Consider the following 19,813-nt stretch of genomic DNA (forward strand, 5'->3'; position numbering starts at 1 on the left):
AAAGAGTCCTGCATTTCAGGGGGTTGGACTAGATGACCCATCTGGCCCCTTCCAATTCTAAAATTCGGTGATTCTATGATTCAACCTGTTCCACATTGGTAAGAACTCTCATTTAGTGTGGCAACTTTGGAACTCCCTGCCTATTGACATCAAGCAGGTCTCTTCACTGTCTTCTTTTCAGCACCTGCTAAAAGCATTCTTATTGAAGCAAGCTTTCCAAGATTGCTTAGAAAGGCCAGTGAGAATTTTAATCTGTTTCAGTTTGTTGACTTTTTGTACGTTTTAAAGTATTGTGGTAAATGTTTCTCAGCTTCATTGTTTTATCTTTTTTTCCTAAAGTGCTGGAGGTTGGTTAGGTGGTTTACAATCAAGCGACGTATGAATTTCATGAAATGAATAAATAAATGGAGAAAAACGGGATGCAATGAGTAAATAAAGCAAGGGCCACTTTTTACCTTTGGAGACCTTAACGTCCAGTTTATGCCCAGAGTCAGCTGCAGGTCTGCTGGGGGGCTGATCCTTGAGCCTGCTCTGGGGGGCCACCCCGATGCCCGCTTTGCCACCCAGGTCCTTGGGCGAACGTTCGAGGCCGGGTGAAAGTGTCCGGGGTCCTTTCCGTGGATCTCCCGTGGCAGCCGGCACGCTGACAGGCCTGGAAGGCTTCCAGTCCGAGATGCTTTTCGTCTCGAGATGCTGTGTGCCAGAGGTGGCTGGAGATGGCTTGCTGCTATGGGCAATCGGAGGGAATAATAATAATAATAATAATAATAATAATAATAATAATAATAAATTATTTATACCCCGCCCACCTGGCTGGGTTTCCCCAGCCACGCTGGGTGGCTTCCAACAAAAGATTAAAATACATTAAAACATCAGTCTTTAAAAACCGGGCTGCCTTCAGATGTCTTCTAAAAGTTAGGTAGCTGTTTATTTCCTTGACATCTGATGCGAGGGCTTTCTACAGGGCGGGAGCCACTACCGAGAAGGCCCTCTGCCTGGTTCCCTGTAACCTCACTTCTCGCAGGGAGGGAACCGCCAGAAGGCCCTCGGAGCTGGACCTTGGTGTCTGGGCTGAGTGATGAGGGTGGAGACGCTCCTTCAGGTATACTGGACCGAGGCCGTTTAAGGCAGGCACCCCCAAACTTCGGCCCTCCAGATGTTTTGGACTACAATTCCCATCTTCCCCGACCACTGGTCCTGTTAGCTAGGGATCATGGGAGTTGTAGGCCAAAACATCTGGAGGGCCGCAGTTTGGGGATGCCTAGTTTAAGGCTTTAAAGGTCAGCATCAACACTTTGAATTGTGCTCGAAACCATACTGGGAGCCAATGTAGGTCTTTCAGGACCAGTGTTATGTGGTCTCGGCGGCCGCTCCCAGTCACCAGTCTAGCTGCCCACTAAATCCCGTTGGGTTAGAACTTGTCTGGGAGCAAGCAAGATCTGTTTTTCTCAGGCAAAGTGTTACTCAAGAAGCATCAGAAGGAAATGTCTGAAAATTGATGAACGACTGTTATAGATAGATAGAAGAGGATTCACTCCACTCAACTATTTTGAGGACAGGTTATAACAATGTATAAAAACTATAGCAGTGTAGGGAGGTGAACCATAGGGAGAAGGGATGGATTTATTTTGAAATGATAGTTGGAAAAGTTGTTTTATTGGGAGCAGCGAAGGAGGGAGGAAAATAGAGGGGGGTGGGAAGTCAGCTTTTAAATTTGAATTGAATTTGTATTAATTTGGTGACCATTTGTTACAAATTATGGAAAATCAATAAAAATAATTGGCAAAAAGTGAGAAAAGAACTTGCATTCATAAAATTTCCAGTGTGTACATCGAAAGGCTGAAACTTCCCTCCCAAATTTCCAAACCTAGCCTGTGATTTATTTAGTTCTTTTTTAATATGAGGGTAGTAGAGAAGACCGGAAATTTGTTCAATTTCTACAACCGCAGTAAAACATGCACGCATTTGCCTCGCTAGTGTATAGGATCCCAAATCGCAGGGGCGAGCGTTATTCCAGTTGCATGTTAAAAACAGAAGGGGTAGGGGGTTGGGCTTGCAAGAGAATTGGCTGGTCGAGCCTCCCATTATCCAATGTAGGCAATTAGAACCTCCATGCCAGGAGCAGTATACCTCCAAGCACAAAAGGATTACAGGTGGTTGTGACTTTCCTAGTGCAGAGATGGGAACCTGCTGCCCGCTCAGGGGCGCCGAAGGAGGGACACAAAGCACTTACGTGCTGGATGCCGTCGAGCCGGGCGAGGCGCTAGAGAAGCCACTAGTCCTGTTGGAGGAAGACTGAAGCCCTGGCAATGCCTGCATCAGGACGCTCCGTGCTCTGTCCTTCTCGCCGACATCCGGACCGGACCCCGACGTGTGGGTCCCGGAAAAGGATGCTCTCCCGGAGACCCAAGGAGGGTTCAAAAGAGAGCCTTGGTTTTTAACCGGCTCCGTTTTGCTCGGAGGAAGTCCCGAGCTCCCTGATCCGGCCTGGAAAAACTTCTCCCGTGCCTGCTGCGTTTTGGCGGACGATGGTGTCCAGCGCGGTGGGGAAGGAGAGGTGCTGGAGATGGCTAGACGATCCGGTTTGTTCCCGGTAACGTCTGACCAATGTGAACTTGAGCTCGCGGACGCAGAGCTGCCTTTGTGGTTCCCAGGGTTCAGTGGCTCAGAAGCTGCTGATTTCATGGCACCGCTCATTTTCACGGATTCCTGCGCTGGCGTCTTGGATTCAAGTCCCTTCAAGTAGTTCTGTGCGGAGGAGGCGGGAGCGGGAGGTTTATCCTCCGTGGGGACATCCCTCGTGCCAGAGGACAAGGAATCCCAGAGGGGTGTCGGTTGCTCGTGCCGGTTACAGACAAAAGTGCCGGCGTGTCTCCCAGCTTTGTAGTTTCCCGATTGGAGGGTGCTAGAGCACTCTTTGCACCTGGGGCGAAAAATGGCAGACAGAGGGTGAGCACTTTACGCAGAAAGCAGCAGCCCTAAGATTATGCGTTTGATGAAGCGGAAAATGATAACAAGATTCCACGTTTGTTTCTCAAAATGAACGAAGCAAGTCTCTAGTCCTTTCTGAGCCCCAGTAGTCAACTATTTTAATCGATACAGGTGAAACTTGGAAAATCGGAATATCGTCAAAACATGCATTTATTTCAGTAATGCAACTTAAAAGGTGAAACCAATATATGAGATAGTTGCATGACATGCAAAGCAAGATATGTCAAGCCTTTATTTGTTGTACAGTGGTGCCTCGCTAGACGAAATTAATTCATTCCATGGGTCTTTTCTTATAGCGAAAAATTCGTCTAGCGAATCCCATAGGAATGCACTGAATTTTTTTCGACTTTTTTTTTGCCCATAGGAACGGATTAATTGAATTTCAATGCATTCCTATGGGAAACCGCGATTCGCTAGACACATTTTTCGTAAAACGCATTCGTCTAGTGAGGCAAGCTCCGCTCGAAAAATCCTTTCGTTAAGCGGAAATTTCGTTAAGCAGGGCATTCGTTAAGCAAGGCACCACTGTAATTGTAATTATTGGTCATTAGGCGGATCATTATGAATTATGGTGCTGGAGGAAACTCTTGAGAGTCCCATGGACTGCAAGAAGATCAAACCCATCCATTCTGAAGGAAATCAGCCCTGAGTGCTCATTGGAAGGACAGATCGTGAAGCTGAGGCTCCAATACTTTGGCCACCTCATGAGAAGAGAAGAATCCTTGGAAAAGACCCTGATGTTGGGAAAGATTGAGGGCACAAGGAGAAGGGGACGTCAGAGGACGAGATGGTTGGACATTGTTCTTGAAGCTACGAACATGAGTTTGACCAAACTGCGGGAGGCAGTGCAAGACAGTTGTGCCTGGCGTGCTCTGGTCCATGGGGTCACGAAGAGTCGGACACGACTAAACAACAACAAAGGCGGATCAATTCTAAATGGAATGTCATTAATGAAATGTAATAGCGATGTTTATTTTTGTATTATTGTAACTATTTGTTATATTACTGTGGAATTTCCAAAAGAAAGCATTTGTAAAAATAAAAAATAATAAGTTGCATTACTGAAATAAATGCACTTTTCGACGACATTCTAATTTTCTGAGTTTCACCTGTACAAGATTTCTTCTTTGTCCAGTGCCGCAGCTTTCAAATGCCCACTTGGCTGCGAATGAAGCTCTCTGGGTGACCCTGGAAGCCATTCGCTGCCCCTCAGCCTAACCTATCTGACAGGGTTGTTGATGGGGTAAAAGGAGATAGGATAAAAGGAGATCTTGTATGCCCCCTTAAGCAGCTTGGAGAAAAAAGCGGAATATAAACGCCAATGCTAATTCTAATGCTAACAACAACAACAACAATCCAAACACATTCTGGGAAATAATATATAATGAAATGGAAAAAAATGTTTAAAAGAACTAGTTACAGGTAGGTAGCCGTGTTGGTCTGCCGTAGTCGAAACAAAATAAAAAAAATATTCCTTCCAGTAGCACCTTAGAGACCAACTAAGTTTGCTATTAGTATGAGCTTTCGTGTGCATGCACACTTCTAAAAGAACATTTGTTTTAAAAAACCAGCAGCTTTCTTATTATAGTGGCGGAAATACGAAAAGAGCTGAAAAGACTGTTTATGTATGCAACGACAGCTGCCAGAATGCTCGTAGCCCAGAGATGGAAAGACGAGAAGGCATCAACCAGAAAAGAATGGCAGGTTAAACTGATGGACTATGTCGAGATGGCGAAAATGACTGGAAAAACCAAAAATCAGGAAGACCAAGATTTTAAAAAAGACTGGAAGAAGTTTATATCGTATTTGGAAGAGTACTGTAAACAGTTGAGCTCCTTAACAGGACTTAAATAACACTTGTGAGTTAACAGAGACTGAAGATATAAATGTTAAATGGAAGGCATAAAATATGCAGCAGGAAATGTTACGTGGGGGCCCCATGGAAGGGTAGAGGGAGGTCTAACGGTGCAAGGGAATCTTGTATCTGATTTTTCTTTTGTTAATTATATTCAATTGAGAATATTATAAAAAATTGAAAACTAATAAAATTTTGTTTTGTTTTTTAAAAAACAATCCGAGCACAGCAGCAGCAGCAACAACAGTCCAAACAGAGAAAAGGTGGGAACATAGAATCATAGAGTTGGAAGAGACCACAAGGGCCATCCAGTCCAACCCCCTGCCAAGCAGGAAACACCATCAAAGCATTCTTGACATATGCCTGTCAAGCCTCTGCTTAAAGACCTCCAAAGAAGGAGAGTCCACCACACGCCTTGGTAGCAAATTCCACTGCCGAACAGCTCTTACTGTCAGGAAGTTCTTCCTAATGTTTAGGTGGAATATTCATTCTTGTAGTTGGAATCCATTGCTCCGTGTCCGCTTCTCTGGAGCAGCAGAAAACAACCTTTCTCCCTCCTCTATATGACATCCTTTTATATATTTGAACATGGCTATCATATCACCCCTTAACCTTCTCTTCTCCAGGCTAAACATACCCAGCTCCCTAAGCCGTTCCTCATAAGGCATCATTTCCAGGCCTTTGACCATTTTGGTTGCCCTCTTCTGGACACGTTCCAGCTTATCAGTATCCTTCTTGAACTGTGGTGCCCAGAACTGGACACAGTACTCCAGGTGAGGTCTGACCAGAGCAGAATACAGTGGTACTATTACTTCCCTTGATCTAGATGCTATACTCCTATTGATGCAGCCCAGAATTGCATTAGCTTTTTTAGCTGCTGCATCACACTGTTGACTCATGTCAAGTTTGTGGTCTACCAAGACTCCTAGGTCCTTTACAAGGTGTATCTGGCGAGCGCCAACCTGAACAGTACCTGAAGCAGTTCCTGTGATAAAGCTTCCCTTCCACCAAGAGGCGCTGTACCAGGTGGACGTGGTTTCCGCAGATGGCGCAGTTGCTGCTTCGCGTGTTGCTGGTCTCTGCTAAAATACGTCTCTGGGGGAGAAAAAGGCAAGAGAGAAGTGAACCGGAGACCAGAGTCAAAGGATCCATTTAATCCCGCCTCCCGTTTCGGACTGCACCCAATTAGGTGCCTCCAAGGAAGCGGACAAGCCAATGGTTTTACAAAGATACACTGCCACTAGACGTGGAAGCTCCACTCTTGGCTATCACGTCCAATTGTAGTCGACAGCCCCCCCCCCCGCCCCTCCGTTTAGCTTCAGTCTCTAGGGCAAAAGATGGCCGACCCGTACCGCTGCCACCGGTGAGTTCTCCTTCGCCAGATTGCGAGAGGCTGGAACTGTCTTGGGTTCAGATGGCGGCAGGACTCGCGGGGGCTTGCTGGGGGCTGGCGCCACCGGTTCAGAAACAACCTTCTTCCCCATCGGCTCCTCGCTGGGTGCGGAAGACGGGCGTTTTATGCCAGACATTCCTCCAACTGTTGGGAAAGGAAGACAAAAAACATCTCAATAAGGAAGCAGGAAACAGGACCGACTTAAGGTGGTTAGTTCAACCAGGCCTGTCCTAGCCATAGAGGCTAGTGGCGCGGAGAACCACGGCGCTGGAGGGCGCTGGAAGGGCGCCAAGTGAGCGCAGGGTTCCGGCGATCTGGCCAGGACTGCGCTCCACAAGCTGAGAGGCTGTGCCGCGTCTCTCTCCTTCTCCGAGGACTCCGCGCTGCGCCTCCTTCTCGTTTCCCCAGCACCGGGTTCTGCTCAGTCGAGCTTCGCCACCAGCACGCGCACAGTGCCCAAGCAGCTCTTGCTGGTCCTGCGGTGCGCGCGCTGGTGGTGAAGCTTGACTGAGCGGAACCCAGCGCTGGGGAAACGAGAAGGAGGCGCAGCGCGGAGTCCTCGGAGGTGGCCTCCCGCTGCTGCCGCGGTCCGCTTGGCACTCCCGGGTCCTTGGAGAGGCTCTGGAGGGTGGCGCTGGATGGGCTTAAGACGTCCCTGAGTTCAACCCCCTAAACCGAGAAAACGTCAACACAAAACTAATTGGATCTAATAAGCGGGGAACTGTCTTTCAGTGTAACACAACCTCCTTTGCCAACCTGGGACCCAGGGCCGGATTTAGGTGTGATGAGGCCCTAAGCTACTGAAGGGAATGGGGCCCTTTATATGTCCAGCTGTCCCTTGTCAACAACAAATGGCAATTGATGGACCTCATAGGTATCTAAAGCCATTTGCACATGTTGCCCTGCAACCAGTCCATGCAGAATGTAGGCACCCTATATATAGAAATGAGTAAACCAGTGATATTTTAGGGCACAGGCTAGCAGGTGGGGGCCATGACTTACATCATAGGAGCCTACACAACACAAAACACTGTTGCAGTATGTAGCTTTAATTTCATTTGTGTTTTTTTATCTTATATTTTGGAAATGTACATCCAGGTTGTTGTTTTTTCTTTAATTCTTTGGTGCCCCCAAGTGAGTGGGGCCCTAAGCTATAGCTTGTTTAGCTGATACGTAAATCGGCACTGCTGGGACGTCCAAATGTTTTGGAGAGCAACTCCCATCAACCTCAGCTTGGGACCGACTGGCCTAATGGATCTCACAGGGCTATCATAGTCAATTAAGGCCACATTCCCCCCGCCATACTTTTAAAGCACAATGGATACCACTTTAAACCACCATGGCTTCCCCCAAAGAACCTTGGGAGCTGCAGTTTGTCGAGGGTGCCGAGCGTTGTTAGGAGACCCCTGTTTCCCCTCACGGAGCTACATTTCCCAGAGTTCCCTGGGAAGAGGGATCAATGGTTAAACCACTCTGGAAACTGTAGTTCTGTGAGGGGAAGCGGAGGTCTCCTAACATGGCTATTGAAAGCTGTCGCTTCCATCGAGTTGCCAGAACCATTTTTTGAAGCGTTTATTCCAGCTGTGAAATAGCGCAGGATCTATTTTCAGTCAAAAGCTCTGCAGGAGAGATGGAAGGGGTTAGGGAGCCTTACTTACTTGGCGAACGTCCATGGAAATAGTTATAATATTGGGAGACGTAGGTGAGGATGCTCAGTCTGTCGGGGACTTTGAGAGCGACCATGTCCTCCGCATCCAACAAGGCTGGGATGCCCAGTTCCATTTCGGCCACTTTGAAAGCCTATCAGTCGTGAACAGAGGAGACTTGATTGTTATTTTGTTTTGAAATCCCAAACCAGTGAGATTTCCGAGAGGCAAGGCCAAGCCACGGTTTACAAAGCTGAACTATGGTTTGCTACAAGGTCTAAAGCAGGGCTTCCGAAACTTGGGTCTCCAGCTGTTTTTGGACTACAATTCCCATCATCCCTGACCACTGATCCTGCTGGTGGGAGTTGTAGTCCAAAAACAGATGGAGACCCAAGTTTCAGAAACCCTGGTCGAAAGCGAGACTCGATTCAGGAGGGCCAGAAACACTCCAGCAACTTAGAGGGGCTGTCCAGGGTCTCTGGCAAGGGGTTTCTTCCCACCCTGCCTGAGAAACCATTCGATGGGAGATACCAGAGCTTGAACCCATGACCTTCTGCATGCAAGACGGCTGCAGTTCTGTCGATCTATGGGCTCCAACAAAATCTCTTCCCGTTAAGGGGAGGAGATGTTGTGGGCTCTCGAGGACTTCCCGTGAAGGGGGAATGGCTAGCATTCCCCCTAGCCCATTGGCTGCCTCCCCGCCGCGACGCGCCTTGGCGCATCCAATCACGATTCCTCTGGGGGCGTTGCCTGTGCATTTAAGCAGGCCCGCGGCGGGGAATCAGCCTCTTTCTCCTCGACCCGGCTCCTGCTTTGGATATCGCTACAGCCTTCCGGCTCGAACGCGGAACTCACTGCAAACCAGCTGAAATCACTCAAACGGCGTTTTTAAACGCCACTTTTCCTTTTCAGGTTTAGGTTCCTTAAGAAAAGCGGCGGGGGGCTGGTCCCTTCTCGGACGCCTCGGCGTGCGCTTCCCGCTCGCCTCCCTTCTGCTCCGGCTCCCTGTCTTCGGATCGTCGGTGGAATCTTCGTCGCTACTCAGGCTCGTGGGGGCTGCTCCTGCGCCCCGAGGTGACCGGTGCCTTCGCGCCGGGGGATTTCCCTCGCCACCGTCTTGCTCTTAGGGACCGCGACTTCGGGAGGACCGCGAGTTCGGGAGCCGCCGCTCCGACGCGCCGGAGACCCCGGATCGCTCATCCCCCAGCCCTCTTCGCCTCTCCCGGGTAGCACCACCGTTCTCACGCCGGGCTGGTTTGCCCTTTGTTCGGCGACACAACGAGTGCCCGAAGCGCCTCGGGACGCGGTATAGCGTCGGGTTCCCCCCCATTCCGGTGGGGCTTGTGAGTAGCGGAACGTTTTTCGTTTCAAGTTTTAAAGGCTCGGGTTTGGCGGGAGGTTGCTGTGCTTACGTTAGCTCCTGGCATCTTGCAGCACAACCATTTGGTCCGGTAGGGGCCCGATCGCCATTTTAGGGGTAGTGCTTGGGTCTCCTTTGTTTATTGTTTTTCGGGCCGCCATCTTGAGCGTGGCCACGTGCCCGTCTCAGCCGCCATTTTAAGTGGGTCACCTTTGTTTATTGTTTATCGGGCCGCCATTTTGAGAGTGGCTACGTGCCCGACTCGGCCGCCATTTTGGGTGGGTCGTTATTACTTATTGGATCGCCGCCTATTTATCTCTAGCGCACCCCGCCCCCGCGATTAGCCGTTCTAGGGGCTCTGTATTCCTCATCGGGCAGTCAACCACACACTCTTCACGCCGCTGGGGGGGCTGAACTGTGGCCCATAGCGTGGGGGTCAGTCTCCTGTGCATATCTGCCATAGGCCCCTCTATCGGCTGCAACTGGGCCGCGGCATCGCGTGATTCCCTAGGTTCTTTTGTTAAGTACTTTCTGGTAGTTTTTCGGGGGTTTGCTCAGCATTAATATTTGCCTTATTTAGGTATGCAATTTGGGTCTCGAATTGGAATTTATTTAAGTCATTTGGTGCAAATTAATTGAATTACTTTGTTTGGGCGCTAAAATAGCGGTTTATTTAATCACATCAGCGGTATATTTGATCACATTAGTGTAGTTTCATTGGTTACGTACAGAGTCTAGCTTCTTATTGAGGCTGCATTGCTATACCGGGGAAACATTTGTTCCGCTTAGGTGAACTGCTCAGGTTGTTTTATCTTTAATTGGCGCAATTCACGGGCCTAATTCATTCAGTTGAATAATTAGTGGCACTCATTAATTGGGTTACGATTTGTTTTCTTTAATTTATTGAAACATTGTTAGGTGCGGTGCGGGCTTCCTAATTGTTAACGCTTTCAGGCACATTTGGTTTTCCATCTTTGGCGGAACATATAATTGAAGCCAATCTTAAGTATCGGCCAGCATCATTTTCATACAATGCCTTCTAAGCGGAAGCAGAGCGCCTCCTCAGCCGCTCCTCCAAGGAAGAGGCCTGTAACCAGCGACAATCCCAGTACCCCAATGGTCTCCCCTATTGCCGTCCCTCCCGAGGCGGTGGCCAACCTTTTCTCCGGCTTCCAAACTTTCTTTCAGCAGATTTCAAGACCAGGAGTCACAATTCAGGGGATATCTTCCGAAGGGTCCCAAGCTGTTATTGCAGAAACACCCGCGTCTCAGGGGGTGCGCCCCGGGACCTCGTCTTCCTTCATAACAGGGCAGGCCGAGCGCATGGCGACCAGGTCTCAATCAAGCCCCGCAGCGTCCACCTCTGCTGGCTCGGCCGATCGGGAGGCATCTTCTTCTGAGGGTAATGCTCCTGTTTCCCAGTTGTCCCTAGGTACCCCTAATTGCTTGAGGAGCCAGCCATCCGATACCAGGTCCAGTCGACTGTCTGTTACATCTGAAAGCGATAACCAGGACCAGGTGGGGGCAACGCCATCTCGGCAGGGCTCTAACCTTCAGGGCAAGCAGAAGACGAAGAAGACGGGCCAAAAGAAGACAAAGAAGACCAAGCACGTTGATCCAGATGACGAGTCAGGTACTTCATCTTCTAGCTCCGATGAGGAGTCAACTTTGGATGGGTACTGGGGAGAGGGGGAGGAGCTTGTTGGTTTACCTGTCTGGGCACATGAGAGGCGGGCAAATTCACACCGCAAAACCTTTAATGGGACATTAGAGTGGAAAAATGGCGCTCTGGTGGAGGATGTAAAAACTTCCACATTTGAGTCCTCAGACTTCATACTTGGAAATCACTTGTCTAGTAAAAAAAGGACAAAAATTCTTAACGGTGACTATGTGGATATTTTTACCCTCCTACCACCCTCAAAGTTAACCGGTAAAGGCGAGAAAAAGCGTACTTATGGAAAGCGCAGGTACAAGGAGCCCAGGGCGGAGCGCACTTTTGAGAACTGGCTGGATGGGTTCCAGGTATACATGGGGACTATAGTGGCGTGCTACCCTAAGAGGGCTATGCACCTTCTCGCCTACATGGCTCACGTACGGAAGGCCTATGCTTTAGCAGGGGAAGGCCCAGCCCTTCTGTATGATGAGGATTTTCGTAGGAATGCATCCCTACTATCTTCTACACGGTGGGACTTGCGTGACCAAAATTTCTGGGGCGAGCATGTCAACCCTTACATTGAGAAGAAGAATATGGAAGGTTCACGCTCAGGAAAATTTGAATATAAAAAGCCAAACCACCGCCTAGTTTGCTGGGAATTTAATAAAGGCACTTGTGCGAGACCCTACTGCAAATATAGCCACGAGTGCGAGAAGTGCCAGGGCGCCCACCCCGCGACTGCATGCTTTAAAGGTAGGCAGCCTTTTCGCGGTGGCAGGGGCAACTTCCAACAGGGGCCCCGCAATGGAACAGCAGGCAGACAGGGCCCCTCGGCCAACCGGTATTAATTTGTCTTTGTCTTTGGCTTCTTCCCCCATCAAACTTCAACCTTTAAAATCTTTACTCCGGTTCTATCCCAATAGGCAGGCAGCAAAATATCTTTGGGAGGGCTTCTTCAAAGGCTTTAGAATTCCTGTAAGCATACCCCCAATTTCAGGTGAACCGCCTAATCAAAAGTCCGTGAGGGAAATGCCTGAGGTAGCTAGGAAGAAAATCAATAAAGAAATATGCCTTAACAGAATTGCGGGCCCCTTTTCAGAGCCCCCAATCCAGAACCTTCATGTTTCACCATTAGGAATAGTGCCCAAAAAGTGCCCCAGTGAATTTAGGTTGATTCACAACTTATCGCATCCTAGGGGCTCCTCGGTAAATGATGGCATTCCCCAAGAGCTTTGTACTGTCAGGTATGCCTCCTTCGACCAAGCAATCAAGCTAATTAGAAAATTTGGTAAAGGCGCCTTACTAGCTAAGTGCGATATTGAATCAGCCTTCCGCCTCTTGCCAGTTCACCCACACGATTACAGGTGGTTGGGTTTCAAATTTGAGGGAGCTTACTTTGTGGACAAGGCCATGCCCATGGGTTGCTCCGTTGCGTGCTCCGCATTCGAATCCTTCAGCACTTTTTTGGACTGGGCCTTGCGTTTTAGGACAGGCCTTGAGGGCGTGACCCATTATCTAGATGATTTCCTTTTCTGTGGGAGTGCCCTTAATTCAGATTGTGCCCACCTTTTAGAAGCTTTTGGCGCCCTGGCCGCCGAGCTGGGGGTACCTTTAGCAGCGGACAAGACGGAGGGCCCAGTATCTATCATTACATTCCTGGGAATTGAATTGGACACCGTTGCTCAGACATCTCGGTTGCCCCAGGACAAGTTGTCGGCCCTAAAACAAACTATATGCGAACTCCTTCCTTTGAAGAAGTTGACTTTGAAACAAATTCAGTCCCTATTAGGTCATCTTAACTTCGCTTGCAGAGTGATATCCCCCGGGCGTCCCTTTTGTGCAAGATTAGCTAGGCTATCGGCAGGTTTGCGCGCTCCCCACCATCGTGTGCGCCTCAACAAAGGGGTCAAGTCGGATCTGAAGGTCTGGTTGGAATTCCTGGACAAATTTAACGGTGTCTCCCTGTGGCAGGATAACTTGAAGCTTAGGGTGGATTTTCAGGTGCAATCAGACGCAGCAGGTTCCCTTGGCTTTGGAGTTTATTTTAAAGGTAGATGGTGTGCCCAGCAGTGGCCCTCCCGGTGGCGAAAGAAGCCCCTCATTCGCGATCTAACATTTCTGGAATTCTTTCCCATAGTTGTAGCAGTGCACTTATGGGCGGACGAATTCAAGGACCGGCGGGTTTGCTTCTGGACCGATAACCAGGCCGTGGTCAGCGTTCTTTCCAGGCAATCATCACGATCTCCCAGAGTGTCTGCCTTGCTGCGCGTCTTTGTGCTGCTGTGCTTGCGGTTAAACATTTACTTCTCGGCAAAATTTGTACCCGGTATTAATAACGATATTGCGGACGCATTATCTCGTTTCCAGATGGACCGCTTCCGCTCTCTTGCACCAGAGGCTCAGCAATTGCCGGAGGCGTTCCCGGAACACCTGTGGAGTCTTGGGAACGAGACGTCTTAGAGGGAGTATTGGCGTCGGTTGCCCCCTCCACTCTTAAAACCTACAAAAGGGCGTGGACTGACTTTACGATCTTTCGGGCAAAAAACTTGGGTTCGGGAGTAAAATCCCCACCCAGTACGCAAGAGGTTTTGATGTACCTAGCTAGCCTAAGGAGGTTGGGCAGGGCACCCAGAACTTTACATATTCAAACATCCGCTATTTCCTTTTTCTGTAAAGCCACCCATGCAACTGATCCCTGTTCAGATTTCCTTGTGCGTAAAGCGCTCGAAGGCTGGCGCAGGTTGGAGCCTCCTCGTAAGGATAAGCGGAAACCCATAACTTTTGACATATTGTATCAGATTCATAGGCAACTCAGAAAGCTTTGTTGGTCAAAATATGAGGCTAGATTGTTCTCGGCGGCATACTCTATAGCCTTTTTCGCCGCCCTCAGGGTGGGCGAAGTGGTTTGTGAGTCTCTCCCTGGGCAGGCTACTAGGGGCTTGATGCTCTCCGACTTATCCTTGTCGGACGAGGAGCTGGTTTTACACATTCGGCAATCGAAAACGGATCAGCAACGGAAAGGCGCTTTTATACGTCTGCCTGCCACTTGCCAGCACGGCCCATGTCCTGTGAAGGACACTAGGCGCTTTTTGCAATTGAGACCTCCCTCACCGGGCCCTCTCCTTATTCACCGTGACGGGTCTTGCTTAGCCCGACATCAATTCACACGCGTCATGCGTAAAGCGCTTGACGCGTGCGGCTTCCCTCCGTCAGAATTCGCAGCCCATTCCTTTCGCATTGGGGCCGCTACAACCGCAGCACACCTGGGTTTGTCTGTAGAGAGAATAAAAAACTTGGGACGCTGGAAATCCAAAGCGTACAGGGGATACCTCCGCTCCTCGAAATAGCGCCCCCCCTTTTGGTCACTGTCATCTTATGTTTCCCTTTGCTTTGCTTTCAGGAAAACTTGTTAACATTTGGTTGGTTGGACACAGCATCGTGCACTGGGCCAGGGCGCGCGCCTATGCCCTGGAGTTGGGTCCCCACTTGGGATTGCCAAGCTGGGTCAGAGTGTCGTGGATTACGAGGAGGGGAATGCGTTGGAGCGAATTTTTGACAGCGGTGCAGGCTAGGGCGGCTTTGCAAGGCCCTCCTGATGCGTTGGTGGTGCAACTTGGCGAGAATGATTTGGCTTATCGAAGCGGCCAGGATTTGAAATGGACTATATACAAGGACTTGGATGAGCTATTGGCTGCTTTCCCCAGAATGACCATCTTTTGGTCCTCGCTACTGGAAAGGCGTGTGTGGCGCGACTGCTTCTCGCCTGCTGCGGTGAACAAAGCAAGGAAGTTTCTGGATATTGCAGTGGTCAAGAAGGTTCTGGCCTTGAATGGACATGTTATACCGCACCCTGCTATTAAGTTTACTGAGGCAACCTTATACCGTGATGATGGCGTGCATCTTTCGAATGATGGAAATGACGTGTGGCTTGCTGACATTCTAGGCGCTATTAGGTATTGGTTACGGCTGTGAGGGTATTGGCGGCGAGCCCCCCCTTGGGGCTCGATTGGCGGTAGGCATTGGATTCTCTGGAAGGTACAGGTGCGGGGGGGAGGTTGCTGCCATCACCTCCCCCAAATGCGGAAGGGTACTCCCTTAAGGAGTCCGGGCGTTGCCAAGTCCGAAGCCGTGGAAGGTGAGGGCCGGTGGGCACGCCCTTAATGGTGGCCCCAGGATGGGTCCTAGTTGATGTGCATCGCAGGACTCATCCAATGGTGGTTAACCCTTCACAGACTGCCAGCAGAACGGGCTGGAGTCAGATATAGTCGGTTAGATCCAATGCCTATTGCCAATACCTCTCTTCATCCGTAATCAATAAAGTTGTGGCCTTTTATGCCCATTAACCCTATACCAAGTGTCTTGTGTCTTTATTCTCTCGGGGAGGACTCGGGTATTGCCACACAAAATCTCTTCCCGTTAAGGGGAGGAGATGTTGTGGGCTCTCGAGGACTTCCCGTGAAGGGGGAATGGCTAGCATTCCCCCTAGCCCATTGGCTGCCTCCCCGCCGCGACGCGCCTTGGCGCATCCAATCACGATTCCTCTGGGGGCGTTGCCTGTGCATTTAAGCAGGCCCGCGGCGGGGAATCAGCCTTTCTCCTCGACCCGGCTCCTGCTTTCCTCACCCACCCACCCTCTTTTCAGGCAGGTTTGCTCCTGACGTTGCTGCGCACATTTATTGGCCACCATCTGGGGCCTGGTAGGATTTTTCCCACTTGGCAAATTGGCTCTGGCCTTGGGGTTTTTTGCCTGCCGCGTATGCAAATCGTCACAACTCGGGGTTTTTGGCGGTAGGCATTGGATTCTCTGGAAGGTACAGGTGCGGGGGGGAGGTTGCTGCCATCACCTCCCCCAAATGCGGAAGGGTACTCCCTTAAGGAGTCCGGGCGTTGCCAAGTCCGAAGCCGTGGAAGGTGAGGGCCAGTGGGCACGCCCTTAATGGTGGCCCCAGGATGGGTCCTAGTTGATGTGCATCGCAGGACTCATCCAATGGTGGTTAACCCTTCACAGACTGCCAGCAGAACGGGCTGGAGTCAGATATAGTCGGTTAGATCCAATGCCTATTGCCAATACCTCTCTTCATCCGTAATCAATAAAGTTGTGGCCTTTTATGCCCATTAACCCTATACCAAGTGTCTTGTGTCTTTATTCTCTCGGGGAGGACTCGGGTATTGCCACACAACGTGAGCACATGCCTTTAAGCAGACATTTGCCCAACAACCCTTTCATAAAAGATGCTGCGGTCATGCAGGGACGCCTAACCCAGTCGGCGACCTCCCGGGGTGCTGATGGACTACAAATCCCATCAGCCACAGCCAGCATGGCCAATGGTCTGGCATGATGGGAGTTGTAGCCTAGAAACATCCGGGGGGAGGCACAGCCACCCCAAGACATTTTGGCACCTGAGGCAAACCACAAAGTGCTTTCCCCCCAAGGAAGGAGGAGCAAGCGAATATCTACTTAGGGAACGGGGGTGTGTCAAACCAACATTACCCCAAAGGCTGTTGTGGGGGAAAGGGGGCCTGAATTGAATCATGCAAGTTGGGTGCAGAGCCCAGGGGACCCCCCAAAGGCAGCCCCCACATTCTCTCCCAGTAGTGCCTCCCATTTGCCGAGAGGCCACTGTCGCGTTGTCACGGGGCTTCAAGGTTTCCAAGGCTTTGCTCGTTTTCAAATGGAGTCGTGCTCATCCGAGTCTGTTAATTGTGACTTCTTCTTTTTTTTAACCTTTGGCATTGTTTTTGCAATCGGGTTTATGCAGTGATTTGGTCTGTGTATCTGCATGGAATTCCCCCATTGGCGAGGGTGCCTACTGTGGGATGCAAAGGGTTAAGTGCAGTCAAGTCACAACAATCCCTAGAGAGCATAGCTGCCAAGTTATCCCTTTTTTAAAGGGAAATTCCCTTATGCTGAATAGGCTTCCTCGTGAGAAAAGGGAAAACTTGGCAGCTATGCTAGAGAGTCCACTTGGAGGACTGTGGAGGAACACATGACTAGCTTGGTTTCCTGTTCCTCCACATGCAAATGAGTTGGGGAAGCGGCAGATAAATTCACTAGCGAGAAGCCATTTCCAGACCTCTTGGACCTTACTCTCTTGGACTTCAAGGACTCAGCATCTAGTGAGGATTCTCTCTCTAGGCTTCCAGCCAACAGAGAGAGATGAGATGGAGTCTCACTTCTTATAAGTGAACTTCACAATGTATATATTACTTTATACCTAAGCAAGTCTACCTCTTGAGTATGCTGTATCTCAGGAAGATTGTAAGTAAACATCTTTTATACTTTTAAGAGCATTGTGTTGTGTCTTTTCTTTTAAGAGGGACAAAGGGGAAATACCAGGAAAATACACTTTATTTTAGTGGCTTATACAAGCCTGCGCAAACGCTTTTCTGCTGTGTATTTTGAAAAAGGGGAATGTTTTTACTCTGCTAAAGTTTGGTGCTTGCTAGCGCAAGCGGGGATAGGATATATTAAACAATATCTCCTTATCCACATTCCTGAACATTCCCACACCTACCCCTACAATTCTTTTAAAATCAAAGAAATAAATTAGCTTTAAGAGCTGGTTCTGGAGCTTGCTGGGGAGGTTTTCCTCTCCCCTCCTCCTCTCTTTTTTCCTTGTGTGCCCTACCATTTAAGTCTGGAAGCCTGTGGAGGATGGCCTGCCTGTCTACTGGTGTTTAGTAAAGGCACTCTGAGACGAAAGAGTAATAATAATGATGATGATGATGATGATAATTTATTATTTATACCCCGCCCATCTGGCTGGGGTTGCCCCGCCACTCTGGGCGGCTTCCAACAGAATATTAAAATACAATAATCTATTAAACATTAAAAGCTTCCCTAAACAGGGCTGCCTTCAGATGTCTTCTAAAAGTCTGGTAGCTTTTTTTTCTCTTTGGCATCTGGTGGGAGGGCGTTCCACAGGGCGGGTGCCCCTACCGAGAAGGCTCTCTGCCTGGCTCGCTGTAACTTGGCTTCTCGCAGCGAGGGAACCGCCAGAAGGCCCCTTGGCGCTGGACCTCAGTGTCCAGGCAGAACAAGCAAGGTTTAAAAAAGGCTTTAAACAAACGACACCAGCAAAAACAACAACACCACTAAGTCAAAGACCATTGTTTCCATCTGCCCACTGCTCTCAGTGCTGGTGGGAGATGGTCCTCCTGGGTTTCAGGCTGGGGACTTTCCATTAAGCTCCACCATCTTGAACCCATTACAGTTTTACACAGCTGAGCAGAGAGATCTTAAAACAAGCTTCCTGCTTGTGTTCTCCCCCCCCCTTCCCGGTTTGTATTAAAGCTTGGCCTGTTCTAGACTCCCCCTCCTCTCGTTTTCCCAGAGAACAATACCTGTCTTTTCTTTTTCTTTTTAAGGCTTTTATGGCAAGTCGCCGATAGAGCAGCTTCCTCTCCCCCAACTGCTTTAAACAACGAAATGAAAATATACAGGGCTTACGGCAATGGGGTGACCACCATGTTTTGGGGGGCAGAAAATAAAGAACTTTGGGTGAGGAGAGAGACCTCCCCCAGCCCCAGCAACCACGTCTTGCTGTGATTCAGCAGGGTCAGGTACGGCCGGATGAGAGGCATGCCTTAATGGTTATACTGCAAGTTGGCTAGCCCAGCCCAGCTTGATGTTCTCCAGATGTTGGCTTGGGCTGATAGGGGCTGGAGTTCAACAATAGCTGGAGGGTGTCAGGATGAAGGAAACCGCAGTAGGTAATGAAGAGATCTGCTGGTCCAGGTTGCATGTAACAAAAAAAAGTCCCCTGTGTTGCAAACACAAACTTAAGCAATAAGAGGCAGCACATCCTATATAATAAAGTGCAAGTGTCTCTGCGTCCAGTAATCCCTGTGTCCCTGTGTCCGCGCTACTGCGCATGTGCCCCACGGACACAGGGACTGAACGAAGAGACTGCACACGCTCTCTCTCCCCCCCCCTCTGCCTCCTCCAACCGCCGCTCCCGGCCGGACACCGCCTCACTGCAGGGCACGTCGGGGAAGCGAGGGTGGAGGCCGGCGGAGGTGAATGGGGGGAGGAAGGGCGCCTTTGAGGAGCCCGGTCCGGCTCCCGCAGCCACCGCGGCCCCGGAGCCCGATGCGGCCATCTTGGTCCTCCTCCGCCTCTTTCTCACAACCCTCCCTGGCCCGTGAGAGGAGTGGTGGGGCCGCGGCAGCAGCGGGAGGCCGCGAAGCAGCGGCGGCGAGGTAGACGTTTGTGTCCCGTGGAGATGCCTTGCCAACGCAGGGCTCACGGCCGGCCCCGGTGCCGCCTCCAGCCAAGCCAGGCCAGGGCGGGGAAGAAGCCTCTCCTCCCCAGTGTAGGTCCCGGGGTTCGGAGAAGCGCTGCACAAGCGCTTCTCCGAACCCCGGGATGTCTCCTTCCTGTTAGCGGCTGGGGGAGAGGAAGGAAGGAGGAGAAAGCAGCCCTTTCTCCTCCTTCGTTCCTGTCCCCCTGCCGCCGACAGGAAGGACAGGTCCCGGGGGTCGGAGAAGCGCTGCGCAAGCGCTTCTCCGAACCCCGGGATGTTCTAGCACCCGTTTGTTGAACGGGCTGAATTACACTAGTGGCTAATAATGTTCTAGCAGCATATAAAAAACCTGTATTATTTCACAGTTCCTGGACAGAGAACATATGGTGGAGATACAGCTAATAAAATAAATCAATATTGCATGAACAGAATTGGAGAAGGTAGTCAATCGAGGCAAACAAGCCTTTCAATGGTCCCAATCCCACAATCATGCAATAACAGAAGCTCAAAGCGCAGCAATTCTTAAGCAGAGAATATGCAATAGAACAGGCATCCCCAAACTTCGCCCCTCCAGGTGTTTTGGACTACAAATCCCATCTTCCCCGAACACTGGTCCTGTTAGCTAGGGATCATGGGAGTTGTAGGCCAAAACATCTGGAGGGCTGCAG

General features: G+C 50.1%; 1 protein-coding gene across 2 annotated transcripts in view; it reads right to left on the bottom strand.

Moving 5' to 3' along the window:
* Nucleotides 1-19,813, bottom strand: part of MICALL2 (MICAL like 2) — a 61,177-nt gene that overhangs the window by 24,753 nt on the left and 16,611 nt on the right. The window contains exons 3-7 of one of the 2 annotated variants that reach the window (XM_060282492.1): nucleotides 7,898-8,039; nucleotides 6,199-6,383; nucleotides 5,820-5,941; nucleotides 2,234-2,923; nucleotides 456-724 (exon numbers count right to left, since the gene is read on the bottom strand). In XM_060282492.1, the coding sequence (XP_060138475.1) occupies nucleotides 456-724; nucleotides 2,234-2,923; nucleotides 5,820-5,941; nucleotides 6,199-6,383; nucleotides 7,898-8,039 (1,408 nt within the window). Of the gene's footprint in view, nucleotides 1-455; nucleotides 728-2,233; nucleotides 2,924-5,819; nucleotides 5,942-6,198; nucleotides 6,384-7,897; nucleotides 8,040-19,813 lie in introns of both variants that reach the window. The other variant, XM_060282491.1, reaches the window with a different exon arrangement.

Source organism: Zootoca vivipara, chromosome 14 (assembly GCF_963506605.1).
Source record: "Zootoca vivipara chromosome 14, rZooViv1.1, whole genome shotgun sequence".
Taxonomy (NCBI): Eukaryota; Metazoa; Chordata; class Lepidosauria; order Squamata; family Lacertidae; genus Zootoca; species Zootoca vivipara.